This window comes from Chiloscyllium plagiosum, unplaced genomic scaffold, assembly GCF_037043375.1.
Source record: "Chiloscyllium plagiosum isolate Xiang-an unplaced genomic scaffold, Cpla_swu_hap1 HiC_scaffold_2, whole genome shotgun sequence".
NCBI classification, from domain to species: Eukaryota; Metazoa; Chordata; class Chondrichthyes; order Orectolobiformes; family Hemiscylliidae; genus Chiloscyllium; species Chiloscyllium plagiosum.
The window spans coordinates 30812199-30833535 of record NW_028270140.1 but is presented as its reverse complement, the minus strand read 5'-3'; the positions used below and the strand labels follow the sequence as shown (position 1 = coordinate 30833535).

Below are 21337 nucleotides of genomic sequence, written 5' to 3'. Positions count from 1 at the left end.
TGAAGCATTTCAGATCATAACTCATTTCTACAAATTTAATGACATTGTTACAGCACAGAAGACGACAGTTTGGTCCATCATGTCTGTACCAACAACAACTCGCTTCATCCCACTTCCGAGTTTCCCTTCTCCACATAATCCGGCAAAATAATAACATTTTTGTCATATCCTCTGGTTACCAACGTTGCTACAAGTATAAACAATACATATTCGGAAGTAAGTTAAATATAACATAGGTAATAATACTGCCTGAATTTGAACTATCTCAGGTGCAAATTATTTACTCTCCGGTTTTGAAATCTGAAACGAAAATTACACTACAATGCAAGTTTTTACAATTTGTAAACTACATTAAAACAAAGAGCACACTGTAACAACAGTGAGCCACTGTCACGTGATTTATAGTCACATGATCGGATGTCACGTGATCGAACCCAAAAGAATACTTCAATTGGTAACCTGCAATAAGTAAGATTCATTTCACTATTAGAAACGTAATTTGTTGCAGTACAGTAATTATGCCAAAACTTAAACATGAGTCCACTTTGCATTTACAAAGTTAAATTTTTTCAAAAAAATGCAGGAAGTTCGATATAGCCTAAGCCAAGTGGGGGTGGGAGAAAGCAGGACTCAATAGCATCGGCTCCCCACACGTTTTTGCTACATTTTCATTTAGCTGCATTTTAAACAGTGTAGAGAAAAATTCTGGACTTAAAAGAAATTTGGTAAAATTCAGCTTAAGATCTTTGACTAACAGTAAGCCGCCAATGTACATGCTTGCATGCAACTGAATGTCCACAAATTTTAAAAGAGAAAAAAAGCGTTCACACTAAAGAAAACGACAAAGACGGGTTGTTTTCCCACGAGTGTGTGAGGAATTGTCTTTAGATGATTGAGAGATCCAGGGACATGGGCGGATTGGTAGGGAACGTGAACATGCCCCGGAGTGGGTTCTTACTCTGTGGTTGCAGTACAAGTCAGGCGATTGAGATTTAAATAACTGTTCAGTGAAAAGACTTTCATCTTTAAAGAGCAACCCGAAATCAGAAATGTCATCTTAGAGGTAGTATCCAATAGGAACAATCAAATCTGAATTTAAAAACCTAGCATTTTCTTTTATCTGTACATAATAGTAGTAAAGATAAGATTGTTTCTGCTTTACTGAGCATGATATTTAGAATGATAAGATCACTGTTGTCTAAACTGCAGATGTTGGCCATTTCCACGTTATCTATGCCCTAGCAACAGATGTATCCTTTTTTCTCCTGTTTGATATTTTCCCTCATTACTCCTATGTTCCTGTTGCTAAACCTAAATTAATACTGTTTTGATGTTAGAATAGAATAACAATTTATTGTAATGTGTATTTTTACAAAAAAAAGTGAAATGTTTTTTAAGTCACCACAACATGGCGCTTGAATTAATGTCAGAAGTCATAAATAGGTTTAGGGTACAATGGAAAACTGGGCAGAAGCTGCCACACAGGGCGAGGCTGAGACTGTCACATTAGACCAAGACCAGGACGAGACCTCCACACTGGGCTGCTGAAATACCCGGAAGCTGCCAAAGGTGACCTCCATGACAAATTGAGACCTCTATGCAGGAACAAGACTGCTACCCCAGGCCAAGACTGCCTCACCGGGAGGCCGTCCTGCCAGGCACCAAACCTATACTGCCATTCTGTTCCATTGGAAGCCACCTTTTGCTGGGCCAGGTGTGGGAGAACACACTTTCCACTGAAATTGTGAAAAAGGTAAAATACAATAATAAATGGAAACATGAGAAAAAAGCATTGATAAAAAGAAGTAAAATGGAAATAGAAAGACTTACATTTACAATATATTGCACTTTCATGACCAAAGTGCTAATGAAGTACATTTCATTTGTAGTCACTATCAGTTTGTGCATAGTAATATCCCACAAACAGCAATGTGATCATGACCAGAAATTCTGTTTTAATGAATTTTACTTACTCTCTCATTGGATGTGGGTGGCACTGACCAGGCCATCACTTTCTTTGCCAATGCAAAACAAATCAAGTGAATATGTTGGTGAGCTGCTTTCTTGATCAGTTTCATGTTGATTGATGAATAGCTATTGACCAAAACAGGAGTGGGAACTCTCCTGTTCTTTAAATGAGTGCCATTTAATCTTTCATGTCATTTGAGTGGGCAGAGATAAATCTTATATTAACATCCAGTCTAAACGACAACACTTCCACCTGTACAGCAATGAAGAGTATAAGCCTGTTGTCTTTGAAGATGACCTTGACTGATGCCCTCCAATTTAACAAAATCACAACCCAGTGAATCCACCTTGACACCTGAAATACTGTTAAATCTTTTACAGAATTGTTCACTTTGCTGTCAAAAAGCTCCTGCCAATAATTTTAGCAAAATGAAAGTGCACAAAACAAGTTTTCTGTCTTGAATCTATGTAGATTTTCTTCGCTGAAGTCTTACAATTAGATGGTCGTTATGTTTAGAAATGTGGCTTTAACTTAAAGTAAAGTGAAGGGGGTCATAAGACCTGACAGCAAGCCTGAGTTGTTTGATTGTTAGTGATGGAAGTGGAGCCCCAAACCTTTACTGGGAAAGAGGTACAAGGTGGTTACAATTATAGCAGCTTGATTGCTAAGAAAAGCTAGACTATCAATCTCCAATCGTTTTCTATTCAACTTATTCAGAGTTGTTAGTACATACCTCCAGAACCAGTGGGAGTTAAACCTGGACCTCTCGTCTGCGAGGTAGGGGTATTTCCCCACTGCACCACAAGCGTCCTGAAAACATGAGTCTCAATATTCTGAAATCAACTTGTTCATATATGTTATGGCACACCTCTGAAATAGGTGGCATTTGAATCTGGACCTCTGGCTGCAGGTCCATTGTTCCTTGAAATCTGCATCACAGATAGACAGATTGCAAATGTAGAGGGAATTGTTTAGCATGCTTGCATTCATTGGTCACAGCATTGAGTACAGGAGTTGGGATGTCATGTTCCAGGTGTACAAGACTTTGGTAAGGCCACATTTGGAGAACTGCATACAGTTCTCCCTTCTATAGGAAGAATGTTATTAAAGAAGAGTTACAAGCATGCTACCACGATGGGAAGGTTTAAGTTATAAGAAGAGGCTGGATAGGCTGGGACTATTTTCCCTGTAGCGTAGGAGGTGACCTTATAGAGATTTACAAAGTCATGAGGGGCATAGATAAGGTGAATAGCCGAGGTCTTTTCCCCAGGATAGGGGAGTCCGAAACTAGAGGGCATAGGTTTAAGTTGAGAGGGGAAAAGATTTAAAAGGGACCTGAGGGGCAACCTTTTCCACACAGAGCGGGGTGCATTTCTGGAACAAGCTGCCAGAGGAAGTGATAAAGGTGGGTACAACTGTAACATTTAAAAGACATTTGGACAGGTACATGGATAAGAAAAATTTTAGAGGAATTTAGACCAAACAAAGGCAAATGGACGAGTCCAGTTTAGGAAACTTGGTCGGCGTAGACAAGTTGGACCGAAGGTCTGTTACCATGCTGTATGACTGTGCACTTAAGAAGCCTAACACCATCCAGAACAAAGCAGCCTGGTTAATTGGCACCACATCCACTCTCTCCACCACTGACGCTCAGTTGCAGCAGTGTACATTATCTACAAGTTGTACTTCTGAAATTTGTCAGAGATCCTTAGAGAGCACCTTCAAAGTGCACAATTACTTCAGTCTAGAAAGAAAATAGGTACATGGGAACCCTACCACTTGCAGTTCCCCTCCAAGCCACTCAGCATTCTGACTTGGAAATGTATAACCATTTCTTTACTGCACTGATTCAAAATCCTGGAATTTCCTTCCTAACAGCATTGTGGGTCTACCTACAATATATGGAATGCAACGATTGAAGAAGGCAGCTCACCATCACCTTCTCAAGGGCAACTAGGGCTGGGCAATAAATGCTGGCCAACCAGTGATGCCCAAGTCCCACAGAAAAAAAATGTGAAGTTGCAATGTGACAGCTAGCTTCACCTGTCTGTCAGAACTGGGGAGAGATTAATTGTCATTCAATTGCATATGCACTTCTCGAGATTAATGTTCCCACTAAGAGAAGAGAAAAAGATTAGTAAAAACAATTGGAGGCACATTACAATCAAAAGCTGGAGAAATGATAATGTGGAATAAAGAAATAGCAGAAGAATTGAACACATACTTTGGTTCCATCTTCACAAAATAGGGTACAAATAATCTTCCAAAAATGTTGGGGAACCAAAGAATTGAAGGAGATCAGTATTAGTGAAAAAAATCATACTGGGACATGAAAGGCTGACAAATCAGAGGGCCTGATAATCTATATTCCATAATCCTAATGAAGTGGTAAATGGAACCTCATGATTTCAAGAGGGAGGGAGAGAATTATAGACCAAGTAGCCAAACCTCTGTCATGGGGAAAGACACAATAACAGAACATTTAGAAAGCATTTATGAGATTGGACAAGACAAATGAAGGCACATAATGCTTAACAAATCGACTGGAGATTTGTGAGGATGAAACCAGTAGAATGGAGGGGAATGTCGATTTGGACCACTTTTGAGATTCTTTGTGAGAGGTTTGTGAGCAAAGTTAAAGCACATGGGATAAGGGTTAATATATAAACATTGATTGAAAATTATTTGTCAGCTAGGAAACAAAGTGGGAATAAATGTTTTTTTTCTGAGTGGTAAGCATTGACTAGAAGTGTAGTGCAAGGATCAGTGCTTAGGGCCCAGCTATTCATGGTATATATAAATGAACTAGATGAGGAAACTAAATGAACCAAATCCAAGTTTGTTTATTAATAAACCTCCAAGGTTTTGAGAGTTGAGAGGAAAATGCCAGGAAGGCTTCAAGGAAATTTAGACAAGTTGAATGAGTGGGCAAACACAAGGCAGATGCAGTACAACATTTCTAAATACAGAGGAACCTCGATTATCCGGCACTCAATTATCCAAATTTCGGATTATCTGGCAAGATCACAAGGTCCCAATGCTTGGCTAAACTGTGTTATCCGAACATTCAATAATCCGAACATTCGATTATCTGAACAGAATATTCCCTGCCCGTGTCGTTTGGATAATCGAAGTTCCTCTGTATTCACATTAGTGTGAAGATCAAAAGGAAGAGTATTGTTTAAATGATGATATGTCAGAAAATGTAAAAGGATTTTAGTGTCCTTGTCCATCAGTTGATGAAAGTAGACAGACAGGTGCAGCGATGATATGTTGGCCTTCATTACAAGAAGATTTGGGTTCAGAAATAGAAATGTTTTACTGCCATTACATGGGGCCTTGGTGAGACCACACCTGGACTATTCTGTACAATTTTGAATTCCCTACCTAAAAGAGGATACACTTGCCTTAGAGTGAGTACAACAGAGGTTCAGGAGGCTGATACCAAGGATCCAGGACTGTCAAATGGGGGGGAAGATTGCTTCAACTGGGCCTGTACTCACAAGAGTGAGAAAAATGAAAGGGGATCGGATTGAAGCGTACAAATTCTAACAGGGCTGGACAGATTAGATGGAAGCAGCTTATTTCAACTGTTTGTGGAGTCCAGAACCAAGCGTCACTATTTTAGGATATGGAATAGATTATTTAGGACTGAGATGAGGAAATATTTCACAATCGCCGTGGAGAGCTATTGATTTCCTGAATTTGCTGGCACACAGAGAGATCTGTGTAACATAAGCAAGGTTTAGAGGGAATATAGCTCAAGGTAATGTTCACAAGACCTGAGGCGAGAGTGCATCCCATGGCAATGCCATCCATTGGTATGATTGTAACTGAACTCAAATCTCTCTCTCGGATTGAGATTATGCAGTTAATCTGAGCCCTTTCCAGGGCAGAGAGACAGAATAACATTGCATTAACAATTATCACACCATTAAAAGGATACTTATGCTGTTAATTACCAGCTATCACTTTCTGCAGCAAGTTTAATGGGCAATTAATATGCAATTCCAGTTAATTCTTAAAATAATGGAAAGGCTGAGGGTGAGACATTGCTTGTGAGAAGCTATTTGAGGAGTGAATTAAATCAATGATAAGTTCTAGATTCATGACTCTATGTGTCCCTTCATCCCCTGAAATCATTGTTGTAGTAAGAGCAGACTATTATTAACAGTGTGCAATGTTCCAGCCCATTGTCTTTAGATGTGTAATGCCTTATTCACATATTAAAAATAATCTTTGAGTAAATTCAAATTTGTAGTTGATAATGGAAAGATTTCATATTTGAAGACTTTTCCAATAACAAAAGACCAGAAGTACTATTGACCAAACACTATCTTTGTTGGTAACTTGCATTTTAAACAAGAAAACAAAACATTCCCATTTTCTTTTAACAAAACAGAAACCATACTTCAGATATTTTTGTACATTCTTTTAAGTAGCCACTCAATTGTCCTGAACCAGTCCAAGGAAAGTTTTTGATCCCACTGGTCTCAATCTGTGAACATGCAATTTCTGAATGCATTTTACGTAATGTTTGTTGCCCCTAGAAATTCTTCGACTAGCATAAGTTAGATGAATCTTCGAATATCATTTTAACTTCTCAAGTATTAAGTCTTAGGCCCAATGACACTGAGGGACCAGTGATACGTTTCCAAGTCAGGGTAGGTAGTAGCTTGGAGGGGAACTTGCAGGTGGTGGCTTTCCGTGTACCTTGCTGGCCTTGCTCTTCTAGGTCACAGCAGTTGTGGATTTGGAAGGTGCTGTCTAAAGATCTTTGGTGAACTCCTACAGTACATTTTGCAGGTGGTACACACTGCTCCTATTGATCATTGGTTGGAGGGAGTGGATATTTAGGATATTGTGCCAGTCAAATGGATTGCTTTGCCCAGGATGGTGTCAAGCTTCTTGAGTGTTGTTGGAGCTGCAGTCATCCAAGCAAGTGAGAGATTTTCCATCACACTCTTGCTTGAACCTTGTAGATGTTGGACAGGTTTTCTGGAGTCAGGAAATTATTGTCTGCAGGATTCCTAGCCTCTGATTTGTTCTTGTAGCCACTATAATTATAAGGCAAGTCCAACTTGAGTTTCTGTCAGGATATTGATAGTGGGAAAACTCAGTGATGGTAACATCATTGAAAGGGGTGGTGTTTAGATTGTCTCTTATTGAAGATAATCATTGCCTAGCATTCGAGGGGAATGACTGTTACTTGCCACTTTTCAGTCCAAGCTTGGACATTGTCCAGCTCTTGTTGGATTTGAAAATGAATGGCTTCAGTTTCTGCAAAGGTATGAGTGATGCTGAACGTTGTACAATCATAAGCGAACATACCCACTTCTGACCTTGTGATGGAGGAAAGGTAATTGATTAAGCAGCTGAAAGTGGTTGGGCCAAGGACATTGCCCTGAGGAGCTCCACAACAGGCTGCCACCCGTAAAGCAAAACATGTTGTGCTTATAGCACAAATGAGCAAAATGATGAGAGTTTTGGCATCAGTGTAGTGCCAGCTATTTAAGATGTAGATCCAACGACTGATGGACTGTATCAAACAACATGGCCTGCAGTCAACCAACTCGTGCTTGCAAATTCATAATACTCTGTCCACCATTAGATGTGATTCTGTTATTGGTCAACATTGGTCTACTAAGAATTACACCAGAAACCAATTGACAATCATCAGTGAGACTCTCAATGTGATGCATTTGTTCATCATAAAAGCTACATATATTAACATGTATGCTGTTTAAATATTTTACATAGGCAAAAGGAATTTGTATGTACACTGCACCATTTTCATTGAAAGAAAGGGGTCATGGAGAATGCTAATCTCTGACAGATTCCCATGAGAGGACCCTGAACAATTACACTCTGGTCTGAGAATTCAGATTGACAGTTAGTGCTTCTATGCCAATGATGGCCAACCATCAGCACCCTCTTGTCTTGCTGTGAGAAATGGGACACTAATTTATATGTCCGATTCATGTATCCTAGACCAATGAGTGCAACATGAAAAGCTTCTCAGTCCTGAAGAAGGGTTATACCTGAAACGTTGACTTCTCCACCTCCTGATGCTGTCTGGTTTGCTGTGTTCTTCCAGCCTCCTAGTTGTCTGCTTTGGATTCCAGCATCTGCAGGTTTTTTTTGTCTCTTTCTGTTTCTTTCAATGTTCTGTTCTCAAAGTATTTATTTGTAGATTCACAAAATGCCACATTCTTTCTTTTCCATTGTCTTTAATTTAATCTATTTGTTAATCAGTTTTCTCCCTTTGTCTCTCCTGTAATTGATTTGACTAAATCTGCAGATGTCCTCCCTCACTCTGTTGTTTTCTTTCTCAATCCTTAAATTGCATTGGTTAAGGTGATATACTATTGGTCCTGAACATTTATTCGCCTATGAGATATTCTGTCATCCTTTCAATGCCCCCATTGGCTAACACTTCCAGCATCTTACAGTACAAAGCATGCCAAGTTGAAGGCAATGGGATAAAGTCTATCTAATGGAGCATGCCATGAGACAAATGGGTCATTTAGATTTTTAAAAATACAGCAGAACCAGTACCTTGCACAACATATGAGAATTATTATCTTATAGCAACATGTTTACTTAGAAGATAAAATTCGTGAAACATCTTTTGTGCATTGATTCACTGATCAATAACAATCTAATGAGATTTTGACTTGTTTCAGTAGCATTGAAGCAATGAATTTACTTCACTATACAAAACTTGGTCAAGCATCAAAATTTGCGTCGAAAATGTTATTAAGAATGTCTACACTCAGGAAGTATCTGCCAATTTTAACACTGTTTACCAAGGTACAGTACAAGTTGACATACTACTTAGAATCATATGTCCATTGTGCATATGCCAGTTCTTCAATTAGTTCCACCTCCTAACAATTTAACTGTATAATAGATTAAAGACACAATTTCAGTCTTCCACTAAAGGTTTAAATAACAGTGCATGACTGGAATTGGACTTTCAAATATTTTTAATAAACATTGCAAACCTTTTGAACTATGCTCTCCTACCCTGACTGGCTGTTAAAACGTCCTTGTAAAGTATATAACCTGCTCTGGGACAAGTTGAAAGCATTATTTTACTATGTTCTGGTGAGGTACAAACAGCTTCCCTTTTAAGTTTAATTTGCAGTAATTTGCCTACAGTGAGAGAACTATATTTTACAATCATAGGTAATAACTGCCCAAATTGAAATAATATTCATATGAACTTGGTTGTAAATTAAAAACAAAGATTTTTTTTTTACTTTAGTTACCATATCATTTAAGCAAAGCTATAAAGGTTCAATTGAACTCCACCATTTACATATTGTTCTCAGTAGTTGGCAGTAAGTAATAGAGTCAAAGGGTGTGGTGCTGAAAAAGCACAGCCGGTCAGGCAGCATCCGAGGAGCAGGAGAATCAACATTTCAAGCATAAGCACTTCATCAGGAATGAGGCTCATGATGCTGAAGAGCTTGTGCTCGAAGCATCGATTCTCCTGCTCTTCGGATGCTGCCTGACTGGCTCTGCTTCTCCAGCACCACACACTTCGACTCTGATCTCCAGCATCTGCAATCCTCACTCTCTCCTAGTAAGTAATGAAAATCCTAGTTTAAGAATCATTTGGCACATGTTATGTGCATTTTGTTTTGGGGAAGTTAAAAGTGCAAATAATTTAATTGCATTACATATAGTGCACATCCTATTTGTACAAACTTATGGATAATCATTAACCAACAGATTATGTTTTTGTATCCTTAGGATGCGTGCATACTTTGCGAAGAAGCCAAGGAGGCATTGATCCCTTATAAGCATAGGGTATGAAATTAACCATAGTAAATAACCCACTTACAAAATTAAGTCAGGTCCTCAATAATGTACTTATTCAGAATATTCATCACTTTGTGAGGTTTGCATTATATAGTTGTTAATCAATTGCTTGATAGTACAGATTTTGAATATTGATGTAAAGGAAGATGTGATGCTGAAGCTCACTTTACATACATTAGGACAAAAACAAAAGTACTCCATTTCACACAATCGCACCAATTTATATTGAAAGGGAAAAGGATTAGTTACAAATTGACTCTATTCAAGGTCATGGGCAAAGCAATGAGGAAATGTAAGCTTTCTTGTCCAGAATTAGAAAAGTTAATCAGTTTTGCTTTCAAATTCTATCCTTCTGTCACCTTTGCCTGGTCCATCTCTGATGCTTCCCTTCCCTTCCTTAACTTCACTGTTTCTACTTCTAATAATAACCTGTCCACAGTATTCACTACAAACCCATTGATCTCATGGTTAACTCGGCTACACTCCCTCGCAGTCTGGTTCCTGCAAGGATTCCTTTCCATTTTCCCAGTTTCTTTGTGTTCATCATATCTATTCTGATAGTGCACCTCCACTGGGCTGCGTCCAAACATGACCTCTACTTTTCTCAACTGAGGATTCCCCCACATGACAGGGTCCTTAACCATGTCTGACCCATTTCTTGCACCTCTGCAGTTACCCTTTTCTCTGCCAATCAGAACAATAGGATTCCCTCTGTCCTCACTTTCTATCCCACCAGATCCATATACAAACAATCATCTTCCACCATTTCTACCATCTTTAACAGGATACTGCCACAACTGTCAGTATTCTGTAGAGACATATCCCTCCACAATACTCCTTTTTCACTCCAATTTCCTCGCTACCTCATGGCACCTTCCCATACAAGCGGAGAAGTAGTAATGCATGCCAATTTACCTCATCCCTCCTCACCATTCAAGGCCCCAGATGCACCTTCCAGGAGAAGCAGCATTTCACTTGCACTTCTTTCAATCTAGAGTACTGGATTTGCTAATCACAATGCACTGTTCTTAGTATGGGTGAGATCAAAAGCAGACAAAGCAATGCTTTAGGGTGCACCTCCGCTTTGTTTGTAGGAATGACCCTGACCCAGATACCTGCCGTTCCAATAAATCATATTTCTCTCATTCTAGCATTTCTCCTATTGGCTACAATGTTCCCATGAAGCTCAATGCAAGCTTGAAAATAACAACATTGTTTTAGCCTCTATAACTCAATTTGAGTTCTACAACATCTGAGTTCTCCTATTTCACTTCCACCAGCCATGTTAGCATCAATCTAAATGGTCCACATGCTATAGAATATTACAGCACAGTATAGGCCTTTCGGCCCTCGATGTTGCGCCGCCCTGTGAAACCAATCTGAAGCCCATCTTACCTACATTCTTCCATTCTTGTCCATATGTTCATCCAATGACCATTTAAATGCCCGTAAAGTTGGTGAGTTTACAACTGTTGCAGGCAGTGCATTCCATGCCCCTACCACTCTCTGGGTAAAGAAACTGTCTCTGACATCTGTCGTATATCTATCACCCCTCAATTTGAAGCAATGCCCCCCTTGTGCTAGCCATTACCATCCTCAAAAAAAGGCTTTCACTATCCACCTGATTTAACCCTCTGATTATCTTATATGTCTCAATTAAGTCACCTCTCAACCTCCTCGCTAACAAAAACAGTCTTAAGTCCCTCAACCTTTCCTCGTAAGACCTTCCCTCCATACCAGGCAACATCCTGGTTACTCTCCTCTTAACCCTTTCCAGAGCTTCCACATCCTTCCTACAATGCAGTGACCAGAACTGCATGCAATACACCAAGTGCAGCTGCACCAGAGTTTTGTACAGCTGCAGCATGATCTCATGGTTCCAAAACTTGATTCCTCTACCAACAAAATCTATTACACCGTATGCCTTCTTAACAGCCCTATCAACATGGCTGGCAACTTTCAGGGATCTATGTGCATGGACACCCAGAACTTTCTGCTCATCCACACTACTAAGTACTCTGTATTCCTGTTACTCCTTCCAAAGTGAATCACCTCACACTTTTCTGCATTGAACTCCATTTTCTACCTGTCAGTCCAGCTCTGCAGCTTATCTGTGTCCCTCTGTGACCTACAACATCCTTCGGCACTATCCACAACTGTACCATCTGCAAATTTACTAATCCATCCTTCTACGCCCTCATTCAGTTTGTTTATAAAAATGACAAACAGCAGTGAACCCACAACAGATCCTTGCTGTATATCACTAGTAACTGAACTCCAGGATGAACCACCACCCTCTGTCTTCTTTCAGCTAGCCAATTCACCAGGTTTTTTAGGCACGACCTACCCTTCACACAACAATGTTGACTATCCCTAATCAACTTATTCCTTTCTAGATGATTATAATTCCTATCTCCTATAACATTTTTCAACACTTTGCCCACAACCGAAATAAGGCTCAGTGGTCTATAATTACCAGGGTTGGCTCTACTGCCCTTCTTGAATAAAGGAACAACATTTGCTATCCTCCAGTCTTCTGGTACTCTTCCTGTCGAAAATGACGACATAAAGATCAAAGCCAAAGGCTTGTCAATGTCCTCCCTGACTTCTCAGAGAATCCTAGGATCAATCCCATCCGGCCCAGAGGATTTATTTATTTTCACACTTTCCAGAATTTCTAACATCTCCTTATGAACCTCAATCCCGTCTAGTCTAGTAGCCTGTTTTTCAGTATTCTCCTCGACATTTTTCTGTGAAGCCCTGAAGTAAAGAGAACAGTAATTTTCATGGTATATCAGATCTAATCTTAAAGCAGTGTCCCCCTTTTCTGAACCCCACACAACCAATCCCTCCACAAACCGATTTCTCTATGAACTTCATTACTCTTTCCATCACCTTAAACACCTCACTCCTTAAGCACGTATAATAGAGGACACTTGTGATGCAGTGTAGTGTCCATGCCTGTAGACCAGAAGATCCAGGTTCAGTTCATCTGCTCCAGAGGTCCGAGACAATATGTTTGGACAGGATCATTCAAAAACACTTGAAAATAAAATCTTTATTCAATGGAATGATACCTGTCCTCATAATATAACCCTTGATTACTAACGACACAGAATTTTACATCATGGGAACTGGCAGTTTGGTCAAATGGTCTGTGCTAGTGCTTATGCTCCACACAAACCACTTCCCACCTTAGTTCATTTCATTTTATCATGACCCCCCTTCTAATCCTTCCCTATATTTTAATAGTTGCTCCTTTAATTACATTCCACATAATGAATGTAATTGTCTTTTCATTCACAGTTCACCCTACAGGAAGTAGACATTACTCTTCCAGAAAATTCCATCTGGTTCGAGAGGTACAAGTATGATATTCCAGTTTTTCATCTGAATGGGCAATTTCTGATGATGCACCAGGTTAACTTTAAAATCCTTGAGAAAAGGCTGGCTAAACTGGAACAGGAATTGAACCAAAGGACGTGAGGTTTTGAAGTGCAGCTTGGAATAAGAAAATGTATCCGCTTCTCCATTGGTATTAAGACCAAGTTCTTTTAAACAGTAGCTGGTTGAAATGCGAATACTTTAAAGTTATTTTGTTTCAAATACTACTGGTAAAAATAAATAACTTGAAGGTTATTAAATGCTTAATGTAACAGTTTTAAAAGAAACACAGTTGACTTTGTTGCAAAAGCATTGTGCCATTTTCAAACTTGCTTTGTGTACACAAGTTTGATATCATTCTAACTTCCTACAGCTTTTCAATTTTTCAAACTATTTCCAAAATATTAATTTGTTTATTTATGCATAATGAGCAAAACAGTACACAAGGATAGGAGGATTTTTAATCCGTAAAACCTCTTCAACTATTCAGTTAGGTCAGCAATTCTGTACCAGGATTCCTTTTGCCTCCTCTTTGTATATCCTCACTTGACAGTGTTCTGTCAATTTCAAATGAAGGTAAAATGCTGTAGATACTGAGATCAGAACTCCTGAGGAAAAGGAAGAGTCATACTGGACTTGAAATGTTTACTCTGTTTGTCTTTGTGTTCCTTCCTCTCCCGATGTCCCCACCAGTACCCTTCCACTGACACGCTCATTCGTTTGACTGAATTGGTCCTCACCCTCAATAATTTCTCTTTGAATTCTCCCATTTCCATGGGCACCCGCATGGGCTCCAGCTATGCCTGTCTCTTTATCGGTTACGTGGAACAGTCCATCTTCCGTAGTTACACCAGCATCATTCCCCACCTTGCCGATGGCTGTATCGACACTACCTTGTGCTCCCACGAGGAGGTTGAACAGTTCATCAACTTCACCAACACATTCCACCCCGACCTTAAGTTCACCTGGACTCTCTCAGACTCCTCCCTCCCATTCCTGGACCTCTCCATCTCCATAAATGGTGACCAAATCAACACTGACATCTTCTACAAACCCACCGACACTCACAGCCTTCCACATCCATCAAAGTTTCACCTGCACTTCCACACGTCGTTTACTGTATCCGTTGCTCCCGATGCAGTCTCCTCTATATTGGGGAGACAGGACGCCTACTTCAGAGCACTTCAGAGAACATCTCCGAAACTACCCAGTGACTGAACACTTCAACGCCCCCTCCCACTTCACCAAGGACATGCAAGTCCTGAGCCTCCTCCATTGGCACTTCCTAACCACATGACGCCTGGAGGAAGAATGTCTCATCTTCTGCTTTGGGACCCTGCAACCCCACGGCATCAATGCGGATTTCACCAGTTCCCTCATATCCCCTCCTCCCACCTTATCCCAGTTCCAACTTTCCAACTCAGCACTGCCCTCATGACCTGTCCTACCTGTCCATCTTCCTTCCCATCTATCTGCTCCCCGCCCAACCTATCCCCATTCAACATTTGTGAGACAATTTGTAGCTCGGGTGCTCGTTGTTGTGGTTCTGTTCGCCGAGCTGGGAATTTATGTTGCAGACGTTTCGTCCCCTGTCTAGGTGATATCCTCAGTGCTTGGGAGACTCCTGTGAAGCGCTTCTGTGTTGTTTCCTCCGGCATTTATAGTGGTTTGTCTCTGCCGCTTCCGGTTGTCAGTCCCAGCTGTCCGCTGCAGTGGCCGGTATATTGGGTCCAGGTCGATGTGCTTGTTGATTTGAATCTATGGATGAGTGCCATGCCTCGAGGAATTCCCTGGCTGTTCTCTGTTTGGCTTGTCCTATAATAATAGTGTTGTCCCAGTTGAACTCATGTTGCCTGTCATCTGCGTGTGTGGCTACTAAGGATAGCTGGTCGTGTCATTTCGTGGCTCGTTGGTGTTCATGGATGCGGATGGTTAGCTGTCTTCCTGTTTGTCCTATATAGTGTTTTGTGCAGTCCTTGCATGGGGTTTTGTACACTATGTTGGTTTTGCTCATGCTGGGTATCAGGTCCTTTGTCCTGGTGAGTTGTTGTTGGAGAGTGGCTGTTGGTTTGTGTGCTGTTATGAGTCCTAGTGGTCGTAGTAGTCTGGCTGTCAGTTCAGAAATGTTCTTGATGTATGGTAGTGTGGCTAGTCCTTTGGGTTGTGGCATGTCCTCATTCCGTTGTCTTTCCCTTAGGCATCTGTTGATGAAATTGCGGGGGTATTCGTTTTTGGCGAATACATTGTACAGGTGTTCTTCTTCCTCTTTTTGCAGTTCAGGTGTGCTGCAGTGTGTTGTGGCTCTTTTGAACAGTGTCTTGATGCAACTTCTCTTGTGTGTGTTGGGGTGGTTGCTTTAGTTTAGGACTTGGTCTGTGTGTGTGGATTTCCTGTATACCTTTCTGGTGAATTCTCCATTCGGTATTCTCTGTACCATTACGTCTAGGAATGGGAGTTGGTTGTCCTTTTCTTCCTCTCTAGTGAATCTGATTCCTGTGAGTGTGGCGTCGATGATCCAGTGTGTGTTTTCTATTTCTGTGTTTTTAATGATTACAAAGGTGTCATCCACATATCTGACCCAGAGTTTGGGTTGAATTTGCGGTAAGACTGTTTGTTCTAATCTTTGCATTACAGCTTCCGCTACGAGTCCAGAGATGGGTGAGCCCATGGGTGTGCCATTGATTTGTTCATATATTTGGCTGTTGAATGCGAAGTGTGTTGTGAGGCACAGGTCCAGTAGTTTGAGTATGCCGTCTTTGTTGATAGGTTCCCCGTCTTGTTGTCTGTTCTGTATGTCCAGCAGGTTGGCTATTGTTTCTTTGGCTAGGGTTTTGTCGATAGAGGTGAACAGTGCCGTTACATCGAATGAGACCATAGTTTCTTCCTTGTCTATGTGTATATTTCTGATGATGTCCAAGAATTCTTGTGCTGATTGTATAGAGTGTCTGGATCCGCTGATCAGGTGTTTCAGTTTCTGTTGTAGTTCTTTAGCCAGTTTGTGTGATGGTGTCCCTGGTAGCGATACGATGGGTCTGAGTGGGATGTCTGGTTTGTGCACTTTAGGTAGTCCATAGAATCTGGGGGTGGTGTTGATTTCAGGTTTCATTCTCTGTAGGTCAAACCTGGTTATCTGTCAGTTATTCCACAGATTCACTCGTCTCAGAAGAAATTCTTGCTCATCTCGATCTTAAAATGCTGCTCTCTTATTCTGAAATTATGCCGCCTGGCCCAAGACTCCTCCACAACGGGAAACCACGTTTCCGCATATACCTTGTAGAGTCATCGATGTATCTTATATTTCAATAATTGTGTAAAAGAGTTGGGAGATGAGGTGGGGGAAGAGGAGGGAGTTGCTGGTAGGGTTGGAAGTGTTCACCCAATTGAACCAGGAGGAGTGGGAAAGGGAGGTTGTTTTTCCTTCCTCTCTGTCTGTCTCTTGCCACCCTCACACCAAGTGAAACAGGAGCCATTGTCTCTTTTGGGGGTGGGGGTGTTGAGAATGGGTGGGCTGCACTTCAGAGGGTCAGTTTAGACTCAAAGCTTCCACACTGTAGGGATTCTATGATTCTAAGACTGCCACTCATTCTACTGAAGTCCAATGAGTACAGGTCCAACTTCTTTATGTTGTCCTCATAAGCAAATCTCTTCTTGGGACTGCCTCCAGTGCCAGTATATCTTTGATTAGAGAAGGGGCCCGAAACTGTTCACAGCACTCCAGCTAGTACCTTGTACAGCTTTAGCAACAGCACCCTGTTTTATGTTGCATTCCATTTTTCCCCCTATTGTCTGAGCCAGCATGCTAGCTTTTTTGTGACTTATGCATGAGGGATCCCAAATCCCCCTGTTCCATATCTTTCTGCAGTTCTACTTTTAAATAATATTCAACTCCTCAATTCTTCCTGCCAAATTGCATAACCCCACTTTTTCCCATCTGCCAAGTTTTTGACCATTCATTTAACCTGCCTCCATCCCTCTATAGACTTATTATATCATCCATATATCTTGTCTTCCCACCTACATTTGTGTCAACCACAAACTTAGCAATACAGTTGGTTCTGCTACAGTGCAGTCATTCCGTTCTCGTGCAACCCTGTGTTATAAGAACACGGTGTAATAGCAGCACCGTTTAACCTAACATGGCCGGATTTGTATTATAACCAATACACACTTTAAACGTTTGCGCTTGAAAAATATAGTATCCCCAATTCATCAATCGTGTTATAGCAAATTCACATTAACGAAATATGCTTTATAACAGAATGATCTGTAGTACATTCATTTTTCTCATCCAAGTTAATATACATTGGAAATAATTGTGGTCCAAGTACCAATTGCTGTGGCACTCCATTAATTTCAATTTGCCATTCTGAGAATAACCCCTTTTCCAACCCTATCTTCTATTAGTTAGCCAATCCTGTATCCATGCTAATTGACTACTTTCAACAACTTGGGCTCTTACCTTATTAAGTAGCCTAATGTATGGTATTTTATCAAACACCTTCTGAAAATCCAAATATGTTACCTCTACTGTTACCCCTTTATCTATCTTGATTGTTACCTTCCAAAGAATTCTAATAGATTTCTCTGGGATAATGTTCCTTTTATGAAGCTGTGCTGACTCTGCTTGATCATATTATGCAATATTATTCTCAATTCTTTGTTATTACATCATTAATAATTTTCCTAATAACAGACATTAAACTAACTGATCTAAAGCTACCTTTTTTTTTGCCTCCTTTTATATCAGGGTGTTATATTATCAGTTTTTCAATCTTCTGGGACTTTTCCAGAGTGTTAGAAGATTACTACAATGCATCCACTATGTCTGTAGCTACTTATTTTAATGTCCTATACATCCATCAGGTCCAGGTGACATATTGGTCTTTAGCCCCATTGGTTTCCAAATACTTTTTCTTTCCCAAGTGACAGTTATTATACTTATTTTCTTTTCTCTTTTTGCCTCTTAGTTTTTTAGTAATTTTGGAATGCTATTAGTATCTTCAGCTATGAAGACTGATACAAACAATTTCTTCAATTCCACTGCTGTTTCCTCACTCCCCATTACTATTTTATCAGTCTCATTCCCTAAGGGGCTTATGCTAATTTTGGCTTCTCTTTTTTAAGAGAAGCTCTTGCTATCCCATTTTGAATTTACTTGTAAGTTTATCCTCAAAATTTATTTTCACCCTCTTTCTTTGTGGTTATTGTTTGATTTTCTTTAAAAAAAAAACCAACTTGTCCAATCTTCTGGCTTACCACAAGTATTTGCCACATTGTATGTTTTTTTCTTTCAATATAATGGCATCCTTAACTTCCTGGTTAATTCTGCCTGGTTCATCCCCTTCCAAAAGTCTCATTTCTCACTGGGAGACATCTTCATTGTGAGCCATGAACTAATTTCTTAAGTGGTCTACCATTGTTCATCAACGCCATTTGCTCTTAAACTCCTTTCCCAGTGCATTCCAGCCAGCTCTGCCCTCATCCTTCTGTGATTACCCGTATTTAAGTTGAGCACAATTTTATCCAATCCAAGTTTCAACCATCTCAATCTGAATGCTAAATTCTACCATCTTATGGTTACTGTTTCCTTTCTATCAGAATCTGTCTTGAATACAATGTATGAATTCTTCCTTGTGACTACTGCTGCCAATCTGACTTTCCCAATCTATGTGAAGATTAAAATCACCCATGTTTAATGTACAGCTTTTTATGCACGTCCTCATTATCTCCTGATTTATTCTCAATTAGATATCTCACAAAGCTAACTATAGCTATAATCGTGGAGCTACTGGTAGGGGCCTGTATACTACTACCAGTGCCTTATTCCCCGTTTTTATTTCTGTCTCAAATCTTGTGATCCAAGATCACTTCTTGATATTGTACTTATTCCATCCTGTACTAGCAATGCTACCCCCAACATGCTTCTTGCCTATCCTTTCGAAAAGTCACATACCCCTGAATATTTAGTTCCCAGCTTTGATCTCCTTGTTTCCATGTCTCTGTAATAGCTAAAATATTCAACCTATTAACCTGTATTTGTCTCTTCAAAGTGACGGAAGAATTACAAACTTGAAGTCAACAGCAGTGGGGGACAGAGATCACAGAAAATTAGAGCTGAGCCCAATTGTGTGTTCATTTCTAATAAGGATCCCTGAATCTAAGCAATGTCCATAGCTCAAGGACATCAAAGAGAACAAATGGAGCCTAGCTCTACCCACCACAAACCTGTTTCATGATCAACAAGCATAGCTATTCCTACTAAAGATCAGGCCTGGATTGCACGAAACCAAATAAGATTTCAGGTTTAAGATTTCCCTCTCATTGAGCCTTCACCCACCACCACCTTGTCCCAGAGCTGCTCAGCATAGAAGCAGTGACTTTTGATGCAAGTGTAGTCCATCTACTCGTGGAAGGAGTGACCTCATAGAATCATACAGTATAGAAAAGGCCCTTCAGCCCATCAGGTCTGTTCCGCCAAAAATCTACTACTACCTATACTGGTCCCACTTTCTTGTACTAGGCCCTCAGCCTTGATTGTTAGGTACTCAGCCAGGTATCGTTTAAATGTTGAGAGATTACCCATCTCAACTTTAGTCCCAGGCAGTGCATTCCAAATGCTCACTACCCTCCTAGATGAAAAGGTTTTTCCTCAAATTCCTTGTAAACCTTCTGCTTTTTAAAATTGCATCCCCTTGATATTGACCCTTAAACTAAGGGGAAAAGCTGTTTTCTATTCAACCTGCCTATGCTCCTCAGTTATACACCTCTATCAGGTCCCCATCTCCAACTTTCTCTGCTGCAAAGAAAACAACCTGAGCTTGTGCAGCCTCTCTTTGTAGCTGAAATGCTCTATCCTAACAACTTCCTGGTGAATCTCCTCTGCATCCCCTCCAGTGTGATCACATCATTTCTCTAGTGTGGTGACCAGAACTACACTCTCAATTCCAGCGGTGACTTAAACAAAGTTCTGTACAACTCCAACATGACCTCCCTGCTCTTGTAATCGATGCCATGAATTTGAATAATCTATTTGTTATTTGTTCTTGTGATGTCGGAAATATTAATATAGCTGCAGTCATCCTTTGCCCAGTGTCTTGGGGCCACATAAAGAAGGAGTTCTGCAGAAGATGCCTGGCATACATTTTGGAATTATGCAAAATTACTATTTATTGTGTGAGAATGAATAGAAGTTCCAATCTGTTGGAAATGCTCAGAGTTGTTTTATACTGATAGATTTGTCATTGGATAAATTAGCAACAGTCTTATACATACATACAAACATGAATTAGGAATAGGAGAAGGCTGTTCAGTTTCCTAGGCCTACTCCACCAAGATATAAAATAATATGAAAAATCAAAAAAAAACTCCAGCAAACATTTGCCAATTTACTTCCAGTGGATGGCAGGACTGCTGCCAGGGTTGGAGGATTCGAGCTATAGGGAGAGGTTGAATAGGCTTGGGCTGTTTTCCCTGGAGCGTCAGAGGATGAGGGGTGACCTTATAAAGGTTTATAAAATCATGAGGGGCATGGATAAGATAAATAGACAAAGTCTTTTCCCTGGGGTGGGGGAATCCAGAACTAGAGGGCATAGGTTTAGGGTGAGAGGGGAAAGATATAAAAGAGATCTAAGGGGCAACCTTTTCACACAGAGAGTGGTACGTGTATGGAATGACATGCCAAAGGAAGTGGTTGAGGCTAGTACGATTGCAACATTTAAAAGACATCTGGGTGGGTATACGAATAGGAAGGGTTTGGAGGGATATGGGCCGGGTACTGGCAGGTGGGACTAGATTGGGCTGGGATATCTGGTTGGCATGGACGAGTTGGACCGAGGGTCTGTTTCCATGTTGTACATCTCTATGACCCCAAGACTGACATGAGCTGACATTAAGTCAGTGAGAATTGTATTCACTGGAGTTGAGAAGAATGAGAGGTAATCTCAATAGACAGCTATAAAATTCTAAAAAGACCAGACTGGTTAGATACAGACAGGATGTTCCCAATGTTGGGGGAGTTCAGAATCAGGGGTCTTTAAGGATAAAACATTTTGTGACTGAACTGAGGATAAATTTCATCAGAGAGTAGTGAGGCCTAAACACACTGTTTTCCAGGAGGAGGTTAATTTACTTCTTGTGGCTGAAGGGGATCGTGGG

The 21337-nt window shown here is 40.4% G+C and overlaps 1 protein-coding gene across 5 annotated transcripts; it reads left to right on the top strand.

The window, feature by feature from the left end:
* The first annotated feature begins 418 nt into the window (after nt 1-418).
* cunh5orf63 (chromosome unknown C5orf63 homolog) lies at nt 419-13911 on the top strand. 5 transcript variants are annotated; one of them, XM_087995638.1, is made up of 5 exons: nt 420-468; nt 7961-8103; nt 8656-8782; nt 9731-9787; nt 13106-13911. In XM_087995638.1, the coding sequence occupies exons 3-5, from the start codon at nt 8669-8671 to the stop codon at nt 13283-13285; spliced, it is 351 nt and encodes a 116-aa protein (XP_087851764.1). In that variant the 5' UTR covers nt 420-468; nt 7961-8103; nt 8656-8668; the 3' UTR covers nt 13286-13911. The 5 variants fall into 5 exon arrangements, with proteins under 5 accessions (XP_043572987.2, XP_087851764.1, XP_043572997.2 ...); XM_043717062.2 differs by having other exon boundaries at nt 8659-8782; nt 13106-13909; XM_043717052.2 differs by lacking the exon at nt 7961-8103 and having other exon boundaries at nt 419-468; nt 8659-8782.
* Nucleotides 13912-21337: the final 7426 nt, after the last annotated feature.